General features: G+C 39.5%; 1 protein-coding gene across 10 annotated transcripts in view; it reads left to right on the plus strand.

The window, feature by feature from the left end:
- Positions 1-21,535, plus strand: part of adgrg6 (adhesion G protein-coupled receptor G6) — a 69,689-nt gene extending 48,154 nt beyond the window's left edge. For 8 of the 10 annotated variants that reach the window (XM_023347790.1, XM_023347792.1, XM_023347793.1 and 5 more), the window contains 15 exons: positions 556-620; positions 707-831; positions 951-1,116; positions 1,400-1,543; positions 1,621-1,737; positions 2,471-2,516; positions 2,724-2,830; positions 3,345-3,472; positions 3,561-3,832; positions 5,275-5,365; positions 5,574-5,724; positions 5,872-6,004; positions 6,822-6,923; positions 9,054-9,209; positions 18,427-21,535. In XM_023347790.1, the coding sequence (XP_023203558.1) occupies positions 556-620; positions 707-831; positions 951-1,116; positions 1,400-1,543; positions 1,621-1,737; positions 2,471-2,516; positions 2,724-2,830; positions 3,345-3,472; positions 3,561-3,832; positions 5,275-5,365; positions 5,574-5,724; positions 5,872-6,004; positions 6,822-6,923; positions 9,054-9,209; positions 18,427-18,644 (2,021 nt within the window). In that variant the 3' untranslated portion in view covers positions 18,645-21,535. Of the gene's footprint in view, positions 1-555; positions 621-706; positions 832-950; positions 1,117-1,399; positions 1,544-1,620; positions 1,738-2,470; positions 2,517-2,723; positions 2,831-3,344; positions 3,473-3,560; positions 3,833-5,274; positions 5,366-5,573; positions 5,725-5,871; positions 6,005-6,821; positions 6,924-9,053; positions 9,210-10,671; positions 10,714-12,869; positions 12,905-12,987; positions 13,080-18,426 lie in introns of those variants that run through there. The other 2 variants (XR_002754022.1, XM_023347794.1) reach the window with 2 other exon arrangements.

The following is a 21,535-nucleotide window of genomic DNA, read 5'->3' on the forward strand; positions in this document are numbered from 1 at the left end:
ATAAAAATGTAGCTGTAAAAAATTAACATAAGCTTTCATTAGCTGAGTTTATTTAACCTGGTTGGTTAAAACTGACCGCATGACGTCGGCCTCTTAGCTGAATCTTGATTTATTTTAACTTAAATTTTATTTAGTTTTTACAGAAGGATTGATAATGTAACAATAATGTAAGATTATTTCTACTCTATTTCATCTAAAATTCCCATTATTGATGTAAATTTACCTCTGTTTATCTTAATTGATCTAAAATTATATATATTAATTCAAATTTAAGTATGTCTTAATTTGGGATAAAGAGAAGAGTTTAGGAGTTTAAATAAATTTTGATACAAAATTGTATTAAGTCTTAATGTATGCATTAATGTAATTTATATTAAAAATCATGAACAAAAAAAGTCTCATCTGGCAGTCGTAATTTAACATGAATCTGATCATTAATTAAACTTAAGTGCAGATTGATAGACAACATTAGATTTAACCATGTTTGCCTAAATTTCTATAAGTTTCCACATTAACCCTTAAAGGCCTTGAATTGAATTTATTGTGTTTTTGTAGAAAATGCGGCTGGCGTAGCGGAGCAGCTGGCAAACTTCACCAAGAACGCTCTGTCCAATGAGGAGGTTGGACTTCACAATGGAAACTCATCAGAATAAGAATTAGAATGAACTGAACCAACTGTTTGTTTTTCTGTCCTTTTGGTCTGCAGGTCTCTCAGGTTGTGACGAAGGTCCAGGAACTGGTCAGCGTTGCCAAGATTGACACGGCGGTGGCCGAATCGGTCGTGAATATCATCTCTAACGTCATGGTCAGCTCAGAGAAAGCGTCCAACATGTACGTCTTCCTACAGTCGCGCTCTGATCGCGTCATCCGGCCCTGCTGGACCAGATCCACACGCCTACTGCTGAGGACACTCAGATTTTAGGAGAGTATTTTACGTTTTTGTCCTCCAGAGCTCTGAAAGCTGTGGATGAACTGGCTAACAAGGTGGAGTTTGATGGACCATCGGTTAACATCAACTCTAAAAACCTGGCTCTGGGTGTCCTGGCACTCAACTCCAAATCCTTCAACGAGACGTCATTCAGCGCCTTCTTCCCTCCAAACTCCATCGACCCCATGGTAACCGTCATGGAGGGTCAATCCCCGCAGGATGAGCATGTTCTCATGAATCCTCTTCCAAAGTGCTGATTTATTTTTTTTAATTAGTAAAATGCTATTTTGTTTTCTTTCTTATAAATCAACATATTGAGATAAGCCTCTTAAAATAGGTCTTTCTGGCTTTTATTGTATTTCTTACTTTTATGAATGACATTATATAACTCTTTGTATCTTGTGTTGTAATATTATGCGCTGTCCCTTTTAAATGAAACCAATCAGCTGAATTGAGTCATTCCTGTGTCAGATCGAGTTCAACCGGACGGCCAACCCGTTGGCTCAGGTCACGCTTCCCGCCTCCCTGCTGTCCGGAATCTCTGAGGGCGTTTTCAGCCGGTCGTCTCTGTCCAGGATCAACTTCATGTTCTTCAGCAGCCCCAGCCTCTTCATGGTAGGCTGGCAGGGCTGAGCTTCATCAGTGAGGATGAGGGAAACAGCAGGTAATGTGTTTCTGTGTTTTGTCCCCAGAAAGAGCAGAAAGGTTTGTCTCTGAACAGCTATGTGGTGGCCAGCAGCGTCGGGAACCTTTCCATCACGGACCTGCAGGATCCGGTGAAGATCGAGATCGCCCATCTGTCTGAACAGGTGCAATTCTGATGCTTCCCGTCATTTATTTTTACTTTATGCTTCTTTATTTTTTACCTTATTTGTACTTTTTTAATTTTAAATATTCCTTCAGATTTTTTTTTTTCAAATATTTTAATCTGAACCAGTTGGCTACAGTTTGAGTTATTAGAAAGTTATTTTAATTTGGATTTTATTCCATTGTCAATGTTTTGATTATGTTCATGCTGGTTGTCTTTATTTTATTCTCAAATATTGTTTTCTTTTCTATGCTTTGTTTATTTTATTAGAATTGAATGTGTATTCCTTTTGTCTTTAATTTAAATTTTCTGTTTTTATTGTTTATTTTAATTACAAATGGATCAGTTTTTGTTTTTATTTCATTCACTCAAAATGTATAATTTTGGTGTGATTTTGTTTGTTCATATTTAAGGTTATATTTCAAAACACGACTGGGTACAGGTGATTGATTTAAACATTGTGAATATTTTCCAGTTGAATTCCTAAGAGATATTTTTTTGTTTCTTCAGTAATTTATTTGGTTTGCTTTTAATCTCTCATCTAATTTTTAAAATGATTATTTTTTCTCTTTTTTAATGTAAATTCAACTCCTTTTTGTAGTTTTTATGTATTAATATTTTTGTCAGTGTGTTTTTCAGATATTTTCCCGTCTTGGAGTATAGATGAAAATGTTATTCTATTTTCTTTTTATTTTATTTTTTGTTGAGCTGCTTCTTTCCTGGTTTCCTGGCAGGCGTCGTCGCGTAGAGAGTGTGTTTTCTGGGACTTCAGCATGAACAGTGAGTCTGTCTCAGTTTTATCCTGGAGTTTCTTTTCTGCTTCAGGTCACAAGGTTGTTCTGATATATTCAAATATTTCTACTTGTCAATTTTTGCTGTAGAGTTCCAGAACAAATCATACTAAGAAAACTGTAAACCCAAATGTACATCATTTTATTTAATAATGATAAATTAATCAAGAGTTGTAATCTGTTTGACCGCCACCAGGGGGCAACGGAGGCTGGAATAACCAGGGCTGCAGCTTTTCTAAAGAGTCGACCTCCAGCAGAACCGTCTGCCTCTGCAACCACCTGACCCACTTCGGCATCCTGATGGTGAGACGCATCGCAGACCGGGATCAGGAGGCATCCATCAGACGTCACCGTTCACATTCACAGCTGCTTTCCTGAAACAAACATAACAAACATCTTTTATAGCAAAAAGAAAATTGTTATAAACTTTGGACAGTCCTGCTGGTATGCAGCCAGAAGTTACTTAACGTTGTGAGCATATAAATCTTATCTCCGGCTAACCTCAGACTTCATTCTGAAAACAAAATCACACCTTTCATTTTCTGGCTTGCGATGATGTTTGAGAACATACAAGTGGATTCTTGAGGTCATTTAAACTCTCGAACTCAGTGTTTTGGTTCAAGCTAAGGTGGAAAAACATCTCAGTGTCCAAACCTACCATGAAAGTGGTTTTGTTAATAAATGTTTCTAAAAATAATGAGCAAAACAACTAAATTCAACTTCTCAGAAAAGAAAGGCAAAAGCAGGCGAGCCTGGAAAATAAACCATCAGTGAAAAGAAATCCTGAAGAGTTTTCTGTGTTTCTGATTCCCTGCAGGACATTTCCCAGGCTTCCTTTATAATAGATCCAGAGAACAAGAAGGTCCTGACGTTCCTTTCCTACATCGGCTGTGGCATCTCGGCCATCTGCTCGGCTGCCACGTTGCTCACCTACATCGCCTTCGAGTGAGTCCAGTCGCTGGTCGATTCGCTGGTTGGAGTTAAAACCACCATTCAGAGAATCAACTAAACGTTCTTTTTTCCATCCTCCCAGGAAACTGCGACGGGATTATCCGTCTAAGATCCTGATGAACCTGAGCACGTCGCTGTTGTTCCTCAACATCGTGTTCCTGTTGGACGGCTGGCTCGCCAGCATGGTCGACAGCGAGGGGCTGTGCATATCTGCAGCCGTCCTGTTGCACTACTTCCTGCTGACGTCCTTCACCTGGATGGGCCTGGAGTCGGTGCACATGTACATCGCTCTGGTCAAAGTCTTCAACACCTACATACGCAGATACATCCTCAAGTTCTGCATCGTGGGATGGGGTGAGCTCTTTATTTTTTTATAGGATTATGATTAATTTGCAACTCATTGAAAGTTGAGATTTGGCCAATTGTTGCTGATTCTTGGAGTTATATTTTACTTCATAGGCTAGTTGATGTCCAAAAGCGTGCAAGTAAAAAATGCAAAAAACATGCTTTGTTTTCTAAATTGATGTATTTTTGTTAACTGAATGTATTTTAATAATTCCTATTAGTACAACTATATGGTTAATGGAGTTATTATTAGTTTTATTTAGTTAATTATTATTAGTTTCTTTCCAAAACTGCCTCAAAAACTGTGAACTATATTTATTCCATTTTAATTATTGAGTGTGACTGTCTGTTTTTCCGTAGTCGGTAAAGATATTTTGTCCTACTGACATTAAAGTTACAGCAAAAAAAACACATTCTAATAAAAGAAAAACATTTATTTCTTACCTGAGATTTTCTGTCAAAGGTATAAATTTGTCACTGAAAGTCTCATACAAAGAAAAACATAAAACTCTATTTGCTGTCGTCCCATTTAAACCATTCCTGAACTGCATCCAGGGCCACAAAAAACTAATCCAAGGGCCGCACTTTGGGCCAGCACACATTCCTTCATTTCAGGTTGCAACACGATTCAAAAATCTTGGATGAAGAGGCCAGTTCAGCTTTAGACTGATCCATTCATCTAGACCATGAGTGCCCAGCTCCAGTCCCGGTTCCTCCCCGGCCTGTTGAAGGTTTATCCAGCCCTGTTTCTGAACCATCACCTGTTTCACGTGTGTCAAATCAGGAAAAGACTCGAAACATGCAGGATACCGGCCTTTGAGGGTCAACTTTGGACATCACTGATAAATATCCATCTCCGTTTTTCATTTCCCACATTCTCCTATAAATTCATAAATAGAAAAACATTTGTTTTGCATTTTTAAAAATGAATTGATAAATCTAAAAATATGAGTTAAATTCCAACGACAAAAAAGAGGGGATGTCTCTGGACTGCAGAGTTTAGAAACCTGAACTGCAACAGGAACTGGACAGCTGAGACGTATTACAGAAAGATTGGGACTAATCACACCTGGAACCTTTCATGACTCGATCTCATCAATGCAGGAATGTCTAAAACGTTGGAAGAACAACTGGAAACAATAGAACCTGGGAAAAGCCTTTTATGGGATGCACTGCAAGCTGAAAAGCAGGGATAGATGGATGGAGGAGTCCAAACTGTCAACTGAAAGCTTTAAGGCTCTGAGTTATTTGCATTCACCAAAACATCAGGGAAGGAAGGATTTGTTCACTTTGTGAGCAATAATTCCCATTTAACTGAGCAACTCCGAAAACATCCAGAAGATGGAAGAAGAACAGACTTTAGCGTGGAGGCGATGCATCAAATAGGCCGGCGTCAGAAACTCATCCAGAGATCCTACACAGTAAAAGTTTTCCTCTACGCTTTCTTCCAGGTTTACCTGCAGTGCTGGTGGGAATCGTTGTCACGGTGAATAAAAACTATTACGGCGTCTTGAAGGACCACACCGATGAATCAGCAATGATGTAAGACGACCATATTGTAACCGGTCTGGTAGAAACCAGAATGTGTTGTAAATGAAGTTTTTATTGCTGTAGAAATTGTTGTTTCCTGTAAACTTGAATTTTACTGAAAGTAAACTACGGCACTACGGCAACCAACAGCTGAGGTGGGACGTCACTGAAGCAACCAAAGACTTAGCAGATGCTTCTTGTGTTGCATGTTTCCTCTCAGGTGTTGGATCAAGGAGAAGAGTGTTTTCTACACAACCTGCGTTGGTTATTTCTGCCTGATGTTCCTGCTCAACGTGGCCATGTTCATCGTGGTGATGATGCAGATCTGCGGCCGCAACGGCAAACGCAGCAACCGCACCCTGCGAGAAGAGGTCTGTGCTCACTGTTTTTAACTTACAGCTGAACATTTCTCAGTGAAATCAGCTTTTAGTGATGAGATTAAGGCCAAATGTGTCCACGATATCTTTGAACGTTTTATTTGAAATGTTTAAATAGTTAAATCCTTCACTGCGATCCAGATTCTTCGGAACCTCCGGAGCGTTGTGAGCCTCACCTTCCTGCTCGGGATGACGTGGGGCTTCGCTCTGTTCGCCTGGGGACCCGTCTACCTGACCTTCACCTACCTGTTCACCATCTTCAACTCCCTGCAAGGTGCAGCGTCCATTTCCGCTAAACCGAACAGAACAGAACCGAACCGACGGCTCATGACTTTAGATGTCATCTAAACATTCAGGGTTCAAATGAGGGAGGACGAAATTATTTTAATCTAAGGAGATTTCAGTGGTAGTGGCTCAAGTTTGATCATTCATCCATCCGTTCGTCCATCCGTCAATCCATCCATCCGTCCATCCATCCATCCATCTGTTCATCCATCCATCAATTAATCCGTTCATCCATCCATCCATCCATCCGTTCGTCCATCCATCCGTTTGTCCATCCATTCATCCATCCATGCATCCATCCATCCATCCATCCATCCATCCATCCATCCATCCATCCATTCATCCATCCAGCCATCCATCAATTCATCCGTTCATCCATCCATCCGTTTGTCCATCCATTCATCCATCCATCCATCCATCCGTTCATCCATCCATCCATTCATCCATCAATCCGTCCATCAATCAATCCATCCATCCATCCATCCATTCATCCATCCATCCATCCATCAATTCATCCGTTCATCCATCCATTCATCCATCCATTAGTCCATTCATCCGTCCGTCCGTCCATCCATCCATCCGTCCATCAATCAGTCCATCCATCCATCCATCCAGGTAGATCTTTTGGCTCTTTGGTTTCATGTGAAAAAAATTCTTTTTTTATTTTTGTAATCTGGATGTTCAGATTTTTCTGTCTCCATTTATTCAGGTTAAAAATTGCTTATTGTTCAGTAGACATGATATATACAGTAGTTGCTTCAGTAAAAGTTTCAACCTGAAAATGTTCTTGTCTGATCTCCTCTCAGGTCTCTTCATATTTATCTTCCACTGCGCTCTGAAGGAAAACGTGCAGAAGCAGTGGAGGAGATACCTCTGCTGTGGCCCCTACAGGCTCTCAGAAAACTCAGGTATCCGTCCGTCCGTCTACCTGCCTCGTTTCCCCACAGGAAGCCCTTCGGATTTGTCTGCCTGGCTGCTGCCAGGTTCACAGAGCTGTGAGGAAAAAAAAGGGAAGGACAGTTTAATAAAACCTAAGTCACCTCGGCTCTGCAGCTAATAAAAGCAGATAAAATGCAGCCGTCTCTCAGGGAGAGGAATGTCCTCCAGGTGCAGTCAGTTTGAGGACGCTGTACTCAACAACACTCTGTGAACATCCAATATAAGGTTTGACTTCATACTCAAAAAATTCCTCATTAAGTTTGTGTGTCATCGCCTTAGAAATGAGGAATTCCTCCTTAAGCCAGGATCACAGTCGTGTTCCTGTCCTGCCTGTGTGTGGGATGAACACAGCGAATTAAACAACGACCTGTTGGGCGTCTCAGCTGGACGTAAAACAAAAGCTGCTTTCCACATTACCTAAACTTTCCACTCATTGACTCAATTTGCCCAAAATTGGAGCACACAGAGCGAAGGATCTTTGATCTGGTAACCGGTAAATGGCCTGTACTTGAACATGACCCCAAATCACTTCACACTACGTTCAGTCTCATTCACACGCTGATGGGGGTGGGCTACTGGATAGTAGCTACAGCTGCCTGACAGAAGCCTGGCTGCCACACACCGCCGGTGAAGATGAAGCGCCTTGCCCAAGGAGCCGGGGTCAAACCAGCAACTTCAGGACGAACTCTTTCAGAACTTCTCTGGAGAGTCCTGCTCTCTCGGATTTTCTCCTCTCTCCACTCTTTTCTTTGAGGATTTGGGTCTGGAAACTTGTGTTTTCTATCTTCATCTTCAAATTTCATATTTCTGTCAGATTCCATCTGGTTTTTATTGAATATATGGTAGCGTTTATAGATTTCATGGACTCTAACAATGTTCTCTCTTTTGGAGGAGAAACAGACCCGAAGCGTCACAGATCTCCCACCATGCCTGGATCTTGATCTCATTTAAATAGAGAAATGGGTCATTGATGATTAATGTGGTCAGGAAGAAGAATAAAATCTACCAGGGATAAAGTAGCAAATACAATTTTCAATATAATGAGCATTTGGACTGCAGACTATTAGATGGTTGACAAAAACCTATAAACAAAAGCCAAGACAAACTGAAGCTTCCACTAAAGTGGGCGGAGCCTCAATATTTGTTGTGTTTGTTCCCGATCGGGGAGCTGAGCGACGTAGACACCAACCAACCTGTACTACTGTAACCAATAGGAAAATTTGGTTGCATTTCCCGCCCTTCAACCCAAAGAGGACCACTCTAAGAATCAGACACATTTACACAAAAATATTTCATTTTGCCCCATAACCCCAAAGACAGCAACCTTAAAGGGGCAGTATCATGTAAAATCAACTTTTTTGAGCTTTACATCATGTTATAAATTCTTTCCCTCATCACCAACATACCTGAAGTTTTACCTTGATTCGTACATGCATGTTTGAGAAATCCTTTAATCTCCATGGCAACCAGTCAGCTGTCCAAAATGCCTGGGTGGACCTAGCCCCGCCTTTGAGATGTAGCTCCTTCTCAGAGCTGCAGCGTCCAAGCTGCCCTCCCCACTCAGCTCCTTCAGACTAGCCAGCAGCAATTAGCAAACACCTGGTGGAACTGTAGCTCATTAATGGAGCTGCTTCTCAGTGAAACACTGGTAAAAACTTTGTTAGGGTAAACAGAGGAGCCATGTTGTGATGACTTCCTGAAGAGCAGGAGTTTTTAAAGAGACAGGGCCCCAATTTCAATTTGTGAAATCAGGAAGTCATATTTGATATACATATCATATTTATAACAATTGAAGGTAACACAGTTAATCATGCTATGAAATGGCTCCATGTGCCTGGAAAACACACAACACTGCACCTTTAAGGACCAATAAAATCTACTATTAGCGCTAAGGTAAAATATTGATTTAGCGTTTAGCTTCTCTTTAAGACGAGGAAGCTGAAAGCCTAAACTAATACAACATTTTGGTAAATATGGAAGATGTAATGTAGTGTTTTTGTTTTTTATCTGATGACCTACAATTTCTACTCCAGGTAATCATCTGATGAGAACTAATCTGGAAGTGATGGTGTGGTACTGGTGTTGTTTCCCTCCTGCAGACTGGAGTAAGACGGCCACCAACAACACGAAGAAGGTGAGCTCAGACAACCTGGCCAAGTCGGTGTCCTCCAGCTCCTTCGGCTCCAGCACCATCAACTGGACCTCCAAGGCTAAAGCCACGCTGACACCGTTCTCCAAGCGAAACAGGAACACAGGTGAGACGCCTCGCTAATGAGAACCCCACATGAAAGTGTTTTCATGCTTGACAGATCAAACAAGAACCTGGAACAACGCTGAACACAGTAGTTTACTACATGAACGTCTTGCTGTGAGAAAATGAGCTCAGATATAAAAGAGTTTTTCCTTCAACCTTTAGGTCTGGAAACAAGGAAAGGAATCAAAGTTCACACAGTCGGACTTTGGTCTTTAAATCTACAATGAACAATAGTTTACCAATCTTTCTACTTTTGGGGGGACGTTTCTGTTTCTGTCTAGTCTTTATAACCAATCAGGTTTTACAAAAATAAAATGTCAGAAACAGAAAAATAAACCTTGTAAGAAAAATAATTTATTACACATGACGCATGGGCGGTTCAGTCAGAGACTGTATCAGAAGGAGAAAAAGATCCCACTCATCCTCTTCATCATCCTTAAGGACTCAGATTCATCCTATTCCTTCTTCTCACCGTTTTTGTCACCTGTAGTCCCATTTTTCTCTTTCTTACCCTTAAAATGCTTTATCCCACTCATCCTCTTCATTGTTCTGTGAAATCACTTTTCATCCCAATCATCCTTCTTACCATTTTTTCCATTTATCCTCCTTGTCATTTTCTACACCTTTATTATCACAGCAGTTCTCCCCATCTTTCTTTACAACAGTTTTGGCTTCACACATTCCATCCCACTCATCTTCTTATTCTCTACGACCCAACTTGATTCCTTATAGTTTTTTCAAATTGTTTCATCCCAATTATCCCTCCCATCATTTTTTGTATAATCCCTCTTTCATCCAATATTTTCTGGTTTCTATTCTTTATCTGTTTCATCCCACTCATCCTCTTCATTATTCTTTGCACTCCTTTCATCCCACTCATCTTCCTCAGCAGTCTTCACAACTGCTTTCCCACATTAGACCCATTTATTCTCCCCACCCTACTAACACTGAATTATTAATCCAATTAAAGCCATTTTCACACAGTCTTGTTCTCAGTCCAGTTTAGTCTGATCCAGTACATCATCCATGCGTGCCTCCACTTTAAATATCCATCCTCGTTGTTTGGTGCCATCTGGAAAGTCCTAACTATAAGAGGTCTTTCGTCTGCTGAGGCAGAATAAAAACACCACATCTTATTGTTCTAAGCCATCAATTATGAGACAAACAGCCTCTTTGGACATCAATTAACGCTCATTAACTAGTAAACTTTGTTAATGATAAATTAAGCCTTTTATTTCCTCTAATATGTTTGTTGTACCACGTTAGAGTTAGTGGAAAACACAGCAGTTGTTCTTTTGTAAGTAGATGATTGTTAAAAACAATCAAATCGGAACCAGGCTCCAGGCTGCCTGACTCCCTGTTTCCAGATTTTGTGTGAAAACAGTCGTTGTTCTGTTCATTTTGTTACAAGTTCTCATGTGTGTGTGTGTGTGTGTGTGTCTGCCTCTGTGTCTGGTGTGTAGAAAGGTCATCAAAGCATTAACAGGAGGAAACCACCTGCAGAGGTAAAGATGATGTCATGTGATCCGCTTCAGGTTTCCCAAAACGCCTCTGAGTGAATCTGAATCATCCAAATCCTCAGATTCACGTTTTCATAGGATGAAAAGTCCTGAATCAGACGTTTTGGGAAAATGCCTCCCGCTGAGTGTGTTGTGATTGGCTGCTCGCTGTGATGTCACACTGTTTCCAACCCGAGACGCTTTGAAGGGTTTGAAAACCCAAACTCCACCCGCTCAGAGCGTCCCGGGATGCAGAAACAAACGCCCACTGCCAGTCTGCATCTCTGCTAACATGTGTGGTGTGCTTTTGTTTTTTTCTCAATAATTTGCTGTTATGGATTCTTAATAACAGCCTAATGGTGTGCTTCAGATCAGTCAGTCACTGATCATTTGGGTTTGCTTTTTAGAATTAACACCAAATGTGATAGACGTCAAACATTGTTTATATGTTGGGATGAAATAAACTCCAGTGGGAGTGAATTAATCTGGCTTTCATTGGGTGGAATCACATGAAACATCTGTTCTCCAAACTCCACCAAAGCTGCAGTATTTGAATCATTTTTACAACCCTTTCATGAGCCGCCAAACCATAACGCACGCTTATGAGTTTAATCTGCAGATAAACAGCTACACTTTAGCTCTAAAATGTTGTTGTAGATGAGTTCATTCTAACTTTAAAGTTTTAAAGGAATCTTTTTACAATAAGTATAATTTTTTTGTCTTTGATACTTTCATCTTTTTTACAGAAAGTAAGACAACAAACATCCAGATCAGAGGTGGGGGCGATCCTGGTCCTGGAGGGCCGGTGTCCTGCAACTCTTAGACGTCTCCCTGGTCCAACACACTTTAACCCAACAGCTGAATCACCTCCTAAGTGCAGTCAGGTTCTCCAGAGTCCTACTAATGACCTCATTATTTAACTCAGGTGTGTTAAAGTAAAGACACATCTAAAAGTTGCAGGAGACTTTTAGGCCCTCCAGGCCTGGAGTTGCCAGCCCTGATCCAGATGGTATATCCTGTTTTCATTGATGAGAACAGACCAAAACATTTCACTTCATTAAACAGAAAACATTTCTCATGAGAAAATATAGGAAACTGTAAACATGACGTGGGACCAATTTTGTGTTTTGAATCTAAAATGAATCACAACATTTTTTTTAACAAAAATCAGACATCGTCTAAATAAAAATGTTTAATTTTAATTTGTTGTGACACAAAAGTTCCTTCAACTGAGAATTTTCTAAAGTTGCTGTTAATCTGACAAATGAGCCTAAAACAAAGACAGATTCAGATTTCTTGAATATGATCAGTAAGTTATTATTATAAAACTTTAATTAACCAGTTATGTTATGAAGCATCATGTAATATTGCAAAATAAGGCACCATACAGGCACATCTTGCTGGTAGACATGATATCTAGGAGTCATAAAATCTAATTCTCCTACAGCAGACAATGAGAACAAAACAAAAATCTTCTTTTGTCTACAAATATTCAGATGCAATCTGCCTTTCCTGATTTTGCTGAAGTGAAACAGAAATTTGGGAGTTTATTACAACCTTTCAGTCAATTTAAATTTAGATATTGATATTGTGAGATATCAATTATATTTAATTTATAATAAATATTGTGGGGTACTACACAGTAGGACCAAACCCGAGCTGTGCAATTTCCTAATTTTCTGATTTTTATTGATTTAATTGGGGTTATTTTGATGCTGTTGGAGTTCCTTTCTGGTACATTTTGCACCACCTCTATGTACTTTGGGTTTTATTGGCACAACCTAAGGAATAATCACCAAGTCCACCCTATTGACATGAAACAAAGTGTTTCAGGCAGAAAGTAATGTGTGCTTTGACTTGTAAACATATCCATTTGTTTTTACAGACCATTAAACCTGTGAATGAGTTTTCTAACCTATTCTAAAATCATTCCAACTTCTTTTCTGACAGCTGAAATTAGCGCGTATCATTGTGAGTTCAGTTGGACTTTAAGTGAGCACAGATGGTTGTATTTATTTGCATTAAGTTTTTGTCATTATCTAATTTTCTCTAAATAGTTTCCTCGTGTAAATAAGTATATAATTTTTGTTTCACCCACAATAGGTGTAATTTATCAGTGACGAATTTCACTAAAGTTTATTTGGCTCCCTGTGCCTTTTCAGAACACTTTTATTGGCTAATCATGGACGTGAGTGAAGTAAGAAGATTTAATTTCTGACAGTTTGAACAATTCTTCGGTTTGTACAGCTGCAGAAGATTTAATTCCTATTTTGTCTTTAGTTTGGCATTTTTACAGCACAGGAAGCGAGTCCAGCTCGGCTCGCCGCTGATTTGGCAGCTCACACGGTGGGCTTCCTTTTCACTGTATCACCACACAACAGTCAGAAATAACAGATTTACACCCAAGTCTCAGTGTCTGATTTTCATCACCAGGTGGGCAGGAAGAGGATTGTTTGTCCAACACATTCCACAAATACACAGTTGGGTTGAAGCAGAAGAACATGGAGGCCGAGTCAGCACCTTGCTAAATGATGTTTTCTCATAGTCAGTGTCTCAGAAAGCTTCTTTTCCATCTTCCTTTTCAAACTGCTGCTCCGTTTGGTAGAGAACCATCGACCTGATGACTTTCACCTGGAAGGAACCAGCACACCTTGAAGTTTCTGCCTCACTAAATAATCCACATTCATCCTGTTATCATTGGAGGGTGTCAGGAGGGCTGGTGGCAAGAAACTATGGCAAGCAATTAGTACCAAAAATAATACAAATATTAACTATGAGTTCTAATGTGTAAATAACAAGAAGACAGTTTCCTCTACCCTACATTTTAGATATAACTTTGGGTAAAAGTGTAATACTGAGACCCAGAACCACAAAAACTAGTAAAATGTGAAATAAATGACAATAAATATAATTAGAGAGGGACTTTGTCCACAGCTGGAGACACCTTCAGCCCTGAAAAGGGTCTTTTCACATCCTGCAAACATGCAAATCTGTCTGCACAAAAATCTTTTATGATAAACTCTTATTTTATTCTTATTTTTTAAACCAGCTTTAATTTTGTCCATCTTTTAAGTTAAAGAGCTTATTTCCTAACTCAATGAGAATCGATAAGTGAGATCAAGATTCTTAATTCCCATCCCTAGTTGCCACTCATTCTTTAATTGCAGCTCTGCGTTCCTGCAGGCATTCCTCTCCACACCGATACGCTGCAGCTCATTCAGAAAACATGTATTATTGTGAATCTCAATGCACTTTGACGTAAATAACATTACCATAGTTCAGGTATGTAATCTGTGGACATTTTTCAACTATTTCCCAAATGGAGCAGATACCAAATCTGGTCTGAAATCTTTAGCATCTCTGAGGATGAGTTTGTTGGGAATCCTTAGGTTGGATCAATTCATATTATGAGGAAGAGGTTTCTCTTGTTTCTCTTGTAGCCAAATTAGCTGCTATTTGTCTCATTTTGGGTCAACTGGGAGGAAATGCTCACATTAAAACCCATTTATGACGGAGTCACTCATCCCGTTTGACCAGAGTTGTAACATATAGATCTGTTTTCTGATCTACGGTCGGACATTCAGAGAGGCCTGTTACTGTTTCCAGATGGATGGGAGTCCAGTCAATATTCAGCCCCTTCGCAGAGGTCCGCATATTAAACCTCATAAACCACAGATGAGCACACTGGAATAACACTCAACAATTTTGGAAGCAACACCTGATTAACTTCCAAGCATGACCAGAAAAACTTTCCAACCGTCTTCTGTTGTTTTGTTGGCAGCGATGGGAATGAAAAACTGTCTCCAGAAAACTTGAAGATTAACAGTGAGAGGACACAGGCTGAAAAACATTGCTCTTTTAATTTAAAAAAAAAAAATTCAATCAAACTTTGTAGCATGCTGCCTTTCTGTCCAGTGGTCTCCTGTCAGCTGGTCCGACAGTAAAACAGAACCAGGTCATCTTTCTCCGTGCAGTTTGTCACGCTTGAAGCATAAAGGACAGTCTGTTCTGATGTCCTAACAGGTTCTGATTAAAAACACGTTCTGTTGCATGATCAGAGATCTGCACACATGTAGGCCTCATTTTTCCTGTTATATCTGAGGAGCTTCAACCACAAGCTGAAGATGGTAACAGTGTCCAGTAAATGTTGATGTTGTGACAACCCTGGTACACTGTGGTCATCAGGTCACAGGAAGTTTCTTTGAGTTTAAAGTTCTTCAAAGTGCTTTAAAGGGGAAACAGATGAACAGACGGGTGGACATCGTCTACAACAGCAACACTCTGATAGGCCGGAGCTGTTTAAATAACGTTCAGGTTTTACAAAGTGTTCCGATGAAATGTCCCAGGATGGATTCATGTTTTGTAACTCCACCATTTTGATGCCAAAGCTGAATCTGTTGGTCACATTTTTGTAATCTGGGTCAGTTTGTGCCTCAAAGGGCCTTTCAGTCAGTTTACCTGTATTTGGACCCTCATATTTTACTATTTCTTTCCTTGAAAGTTGGACGTTTTTCAGTAAAAATTCAAATAAACTGTGTTCATTAGTCCTTCCTAATTTGAGAAAATATGCTTTTATTTTCCCAGTATCAGAAAAAATTTTAACAAGTCACAATTTCCTAATCTAATAAAATAAAAACTGCTACAAATTTCCTGATTGAAGCCTATAACCCAGTTGAACTTCGTTGACATTCGGACCTCTGAGGTAAATGTAGAGGACTTTTTTCAGCAGAACTCCTTCTCCGATGCCAACGAAGTCTTTCTCTGCACAGCAGGATTCAGATGGAGACTGAATGACTGACTGCCTGCCTGTATGACAGCATCACGCTGGCAACAGAAGGGGCCCAGCAAACACAAAATGTGCTTGATTTGGCCGGAGATGTGTATGTTAAGCATGGCTGCTTTGGCACCTGTTGTACAACAAATTCCCAAGAAATGTAAACCTCTAAAGGCGGCTGGTGTTGATCTGGTATGCATTCACTTCGCATTATTAGTACGAATTCAGAATTCAGACCGACACGTCTAGCAAACGGATGGAGAATGCTAATGAGTTTTCTGCTGAAAAATTTACCCAATAATCATGTTGACTTTGGCACTTGGTCTCCTATTTATGCATGTATCCAACCAAAATATCTTGACTGACTTCACGGTTTCCTGCAGGATGTTTTCGATGGACCACAAGAACTATTAGAATCCTCTAATCCGGTTCTAATAGTTAAAGTAACAAAAGCACACAAACCTTTAATATGGACGATCTCACTATGGTGAAATCCTTGAGAGCTAAATGTTGCCCTGAAGGCCATATGACAGAAAAGTACCCCAAATTCTCTTTTTTTATTAAAATAAAACAAAAGAAATGACTTCTCTTAACCTAAAAACCTGTTTCCCCTCTACTGTTCATTGAAAATAAGATATACACACTGCTGATTAAAAATAAGTTTTTGTGTGTTTGCAAAAACTTGTCAATTACACCCAATGTGTGTAATGTGTTTCATGTAATTCTTTTAAAGCCAGTTTTAATTTTGTTTGAATCAAATAAAACGTGGGGCATATTTTAAATTAAAGAGTTTATTTCCTAACTCAGTGAGAATCGATAAGTGAGACTGAATCTTTGCGTTTCTGTGGTTAGTTTAATTCAATGACCCAATGAGTTAAGCTGTAGCTCATCATAGGGGATCCCAAACCAGAAAAGAAACATTATAGCTCCAGAGAGTTTTTGGTCTTTCCCATGATGTCTTATTAAAATGATCCCAAATAACTCAAAAGGATTCAACCAGGACGCGTCCTGACCAGAGAAAACACCTCGTCTGACTTCTCTTCATGCAGAGAGGCTCCATCACAAAGCTCCTTGTGCCATCTGAAACCAGCCACCTTACAGAGAAAAGTCCCATCAATCGTATCTGAAATCCTGTTCTCTTGGTCACGATTATGACTGCAGTTAAGGTTCAGACAGTAGATGAAGCGTCTTGACCAAGATGGCAACCTACTGGTTACCGGACGAACCCCCTACACCTTCAGCAGCACATAATTTCCATTCCTATTTTTCTAATCAATCTCTGTAGAAGTGATTGCAAATATTCAAAATATTTCCATTTCTGTCTGATGGTAGAAACGGTCTGTTGGCTTCGTAAATGAACTCTCATCCCAGCTGAGTCGTGTGGAGCTGAGAACATTCCTTCAGACGAAAAGAAGCTCTTAAGGTTTTCACAAGAATTAAAGAGTCTGTTTCAAAACATTTTCCTTGTGTTTTTACTGGCGGTTTGATCAGAACTGTTCAGCAGAGTGAATTTATTCCTCTGACAGTCCATGTTGATGATGTGCATCCATCCTCTGCTTCCCATCCTGCCTGGAGGGGCCGAGGTGCAATCCCTCTGTCTCCGTTCCTGCACAGGCTCTGGGAGCTGGAAAATGAAAAGCAAATATGAGAGAGGCTGCTGTTGTTGAGCTTTAACATGACACAGGCCGGCTTCCCTTGGCGCGGTTGTTTCATCTGCTGGTTCCAAAACCTTTCAGGGTTGAATAAAGGCTTCAAACCAACAAGCCACATTTAGAAGAGAATGTTTTTAAAAGAACGGCAACAACCAAACTGGTTTGTGATGAGCTGGTCAGCTGTTACTAGGCCAGTTTTCAAATGCCAGTCGCCACTTATCCTGATGGACAGAGAAATCAAACTTTCAGACCTTGTAGGTTTGCTTTTTAGTTTGGTTTATGTGGGTTAATCTCACAACGCCTCTTATGTAACATGTCAGATTAGAGGTGGCAGTTATGATCGACATAAAAAACACTTGATTATAATTTTTTAAGGAACTATATGGATGCCGGCACAATCATAGCTCCACAAACTTTTATTGTTTACTGATGCTTTTATGGAAGAAAAATTAAGAAAATGAAGGAAGGGTGTCCTGCAAAAACATAAAGTATTACTGAGTATTTTGGTTTAGTTTTTAGTGTAAATATTTTAGCATACTTGAAATGATTCAAAAATACCTTAAGATGTTTTCAGCAAGATACATGAGCTTGTTTTTAGTAAATGGATTGAAAGGCTCTCGTTCCACTGACACATTATTTCACTTTCAACATGCAGAACTTGTATTGCTGAACATGTTTTCACTGCCTCCTTTGGTCTGAGTCTGATCCAGAGTTTCTCTTAGAGGTCAGCATGTTATCACGGGTTTCTCTGGTTTCTGGTTAGTATTTCAGACTAACTGGTGGTTGTGCATTACCCTTGGGTGTTTCTTTCTTTACCTGGTGGTCTGAGGTCTTGCTTGAGTCTGGGACCCTAACCAGCAGAAAGCAGGCAAAAACATGATACCTGTGAAAAACAAGGTTATCTTTCTGACGACTCCTAAATGAGATTACAGCCATGATTGGATTTGCAGTTTTCCATATTTTCTTGAATAACAGTGAATGCGTTCCCAGTGGGAATGTTATTTCCTGCTGGAAGCTCGTGGTGGGTGGTGCACAACATCACTGCACATCTCTGCTCATGTGCAATCATGAGCGTTCTTTTCTTTTACACATCCTGACCTCAGTCACATTCCTGATCTTTTCATACTGTTGGTTGATTTTGAAAGCTGAGATTTTATCGTAATTTAGACTGTGATGTGTTTTTTTTTTAGTGTAATGACTCTTTAAATTAAACTTTTATTTGAAGTTTGTTGTTCTCGCTGCTCTGATTTTACATTTGCCTCCTAACTGTCTTGTTTCCGTCTCTTTCTGCAGACAAATGTTTCGCCAACCAGACCAGCCCCAAGTGCGTCTCCTCATCCTCTTCCTCCTCAGATGTGGAGCCCAACTCCTCTTCCTCCTCCTCCTCCTCCTCCATCCTCCCTGTCAGTCAGATGATTGACAAGGTGAGAGATTACTGCTCCACGCGCACCGACAACTTTTACAAAAACATCATCATGTCCGACAGTTTCGCCAACTGCACCCGGCTCTAGAGCTGCATCTCCAGGTTCTGGAAGACTTTTTCTTTTTGTAAATATTCACGAAACCCTTTCAGCCTCATTCTGGAACATCTTCAGGTGATTAAGGTTTCTCTGTTGTTGCCACCCAGAGGAGATTTTCAATTTAAAGGAGCTTGGGGAATCTTTGCAGATCTGACCGGAAACGTCTTCTGGAACGTTTCGTTTTCCACCTGGGAAAATGGATCAGTCTTTCCGCCGTCCTATAACCCACCTACAGTCTTAAGGAACGTGTTTTATTTTATTGTTTTCTTGTGTTATATTTGTTAGTTTGGTATTGTATGAGTAGTAGGAGTTTTACAATGTGGAAATCATTTAGGTCGAGAAATTTGTCCAAGCTCAACTCATTAAAACGAAATCAGTGACATTAAAATCTAGTCCTGTCCTCAAGATTTCTATAAATTATAACAGAATCAATAATTCCCTAAACCAGCTTTACTGCAACACAGAAGATTTTCTGATGACCAAGGAACAAAGTGTCTGATGGCAGAGAAACAAAATAAATGATTAGAAAACATAACTCTGCACACAACTGCAAACCCTAAGAAGCAAAACAATAGTTTGGTGGGAGTCCACAGCTGGTTTCTGCATTCAGGGTCTTTCCTGCTGTTTATTGGTGGTGGACTTTAATTATAATATATATTTACATAAATCTAACTGAGATGAGACTGAGAACATGAATTAGAAATAAATATCTAGACCTCAATTAGAAATGTCTATTTAGACTTTCTTCACTTACAAAATCAGCTCAATGAAAGACTATAAATCATGTGTCAAAAAAACAATATTATAGCAGATTAACTGATTTAAACCACATTCTGAACATGTAAGAGCTATTTTGTTATGGTGTCGCTTGTAAAGTCACACTGTCAAAAATGAACAGCAACAATTTGGTTTATAAAGCCGAATTGGAGAAAAAAATTATTTCAGTCACATGTTCACCGTTTAAAACTAAACATTTAATTAGAACGCTAAATATTTAATCAACCAATTAAATATTTAGCTCCAAACTAAATGTTCAGCAAGCTAAGTAGTTAGCTTCTAAATAAATATATATCTTGCAGATTAAGTATTTAGCTTCAAACTAAGCATTTAGTTATCAAGGTAAATGCTTAGTGAGTGATGTGTAGAAGTGGACTACAGAAATAAAAGCTGGATTTTACAAGCCTTCATGTCACTTCTTTATTATATATTTTCTTCCTTTTCTTATACAACATTTCACCTTAAAACAAATAATAAGCCACATTATTCTCAAAGCAGATGTTCACTGATTGTTCTAGAGGTTCACAAGACAGCTTTTATTTTGATATTCCATATATCAGCTGAATATTTAGCTATACGCTGCTAGATAGCATGTAAACGACTAATAGAGAGCTGGCTAAATGTTAAGCTACATGTGAGCTAAATATTTAGTGTGCCGTTGGTAAACTGAATATCAAGCTCGATATCTTTGATTTGAAACTGTGACATTTTATTAATGAATGCATAACATGATGAAATTATTTATTGACTAAATAACCCAAAATATTGCTGGTCATTTTTGACTGCATGTGTTTTACTACTTCAGCTATAATACAAAACCCTTTTCTGTATTTCCTGAGAGGTTGAGAGCTAAGTAGTGGTTAATATGGTGACATATTTACATATTGTATAAATTATTTTCTGGCAGTGAGGATGTTTTTAAGTGTTGTGGAAACATCTGGCAGTGACCACAAGATGCCTCCTGGATGCCATGAAACTGAATTCATTCAGCTTTGAGGTTCTGCCGCTGCTCATGCAGACAAAAACATTTCCAATCAAACTCAGAGAGGAATGCTACTCATCACTTTAATAATCTGGTTCTACACACAGAATAAGCTATAAAGAGCATAAAGATGCAACTGATTTAGCTTCTGCCTCCACCATGCAGCTCCACATACACAGAATGCTTTGGATGAATTTTGCTTACTGAGTGTTCACTAGAACCAAATGATCTTTTGCAAACTCCGCAGAACACAAAAAGGCTCCTGGAATCAGTTTGAGACTCGTCACGTCACAGGAACAAATCTTCAGTTAAAAATGACCCATGAAACCACCCAGTTTTTCACATCCAGGCGTCTCCAGGATGATGAGGTGCTTCAGTTTGGAGCGACAGGGTGGTCAGAGACGCTGATGCGATCCTACTGTATCATATAACCGCCGGACTGTAACAAAAGGGAAAGAGTCGGAGTCATGTTGGAGAAAAATGGGCTGTTATGTTCTGTTGTCTTTTTTAATACTGTGATGTTTGTTTGTGGAGCCAAATCCTCTGTAAATAATGATCTCGCTGTTCGATGTGCCTTATTCTGTGGCCATGAGATCTGTGGATGCAGGAACGCTGCAGTCCGGATCGTTGTGAAGCTCCGAGTGCACAGGAGAACGGATGAGACGGGAAAGACGAAACAGATTTTCTCTGCTTCATAAAGCTCAGCATCACGTTTGGCTCAGATTAGACTTTTGTGTTGTTAGGAAGCTGATCTGTGTTTTGCATCTTTGATTTCCCTCTGCAGCTGTTTGGGTGAAGATTAAATAAATACACTTTATTGTTACATAAGCAGACTTCTTTCCCCTTAATGCTGCTTCATTTTACATTTGAAAGCTTGACCAACCGCAAATGGAGGCTCAATCAGTCTTTGTTTTTCCTGCCATGTTAGTTTTAAATCTGGCAGCTTGAACATGGAAAGAAACGTTTTAGGGTGAAAAACTGTGATGTCTGCACAAAAGTATGAAAAATGAGGGATCAATGTTTTGGAGTTTTCCACAGAGCTGCACATGAAAAGTCATTTTCCTGTAATTTTCAATGTCTATGAGGCAGAAGGAATAAATAAACTCAATCAGTCTTAGAATTA

Source organism: Xiphophorus maculatus, chromosome 15 (assembly GCF_002775205.1).
Source record: "Xiphophorus maculatus strain JP 163 A chromosome 15, X_maculatus-5.0-male, whole genome shotgun sequence".
In the NCBI taxonomy this organism is placed as follows: Eukaryota; Metazoa; Chordata; class Actinopteri; order Cyprinodontiformes; family Poeciliidae; genus Xiphophorus; species Xiphophorus maculatus.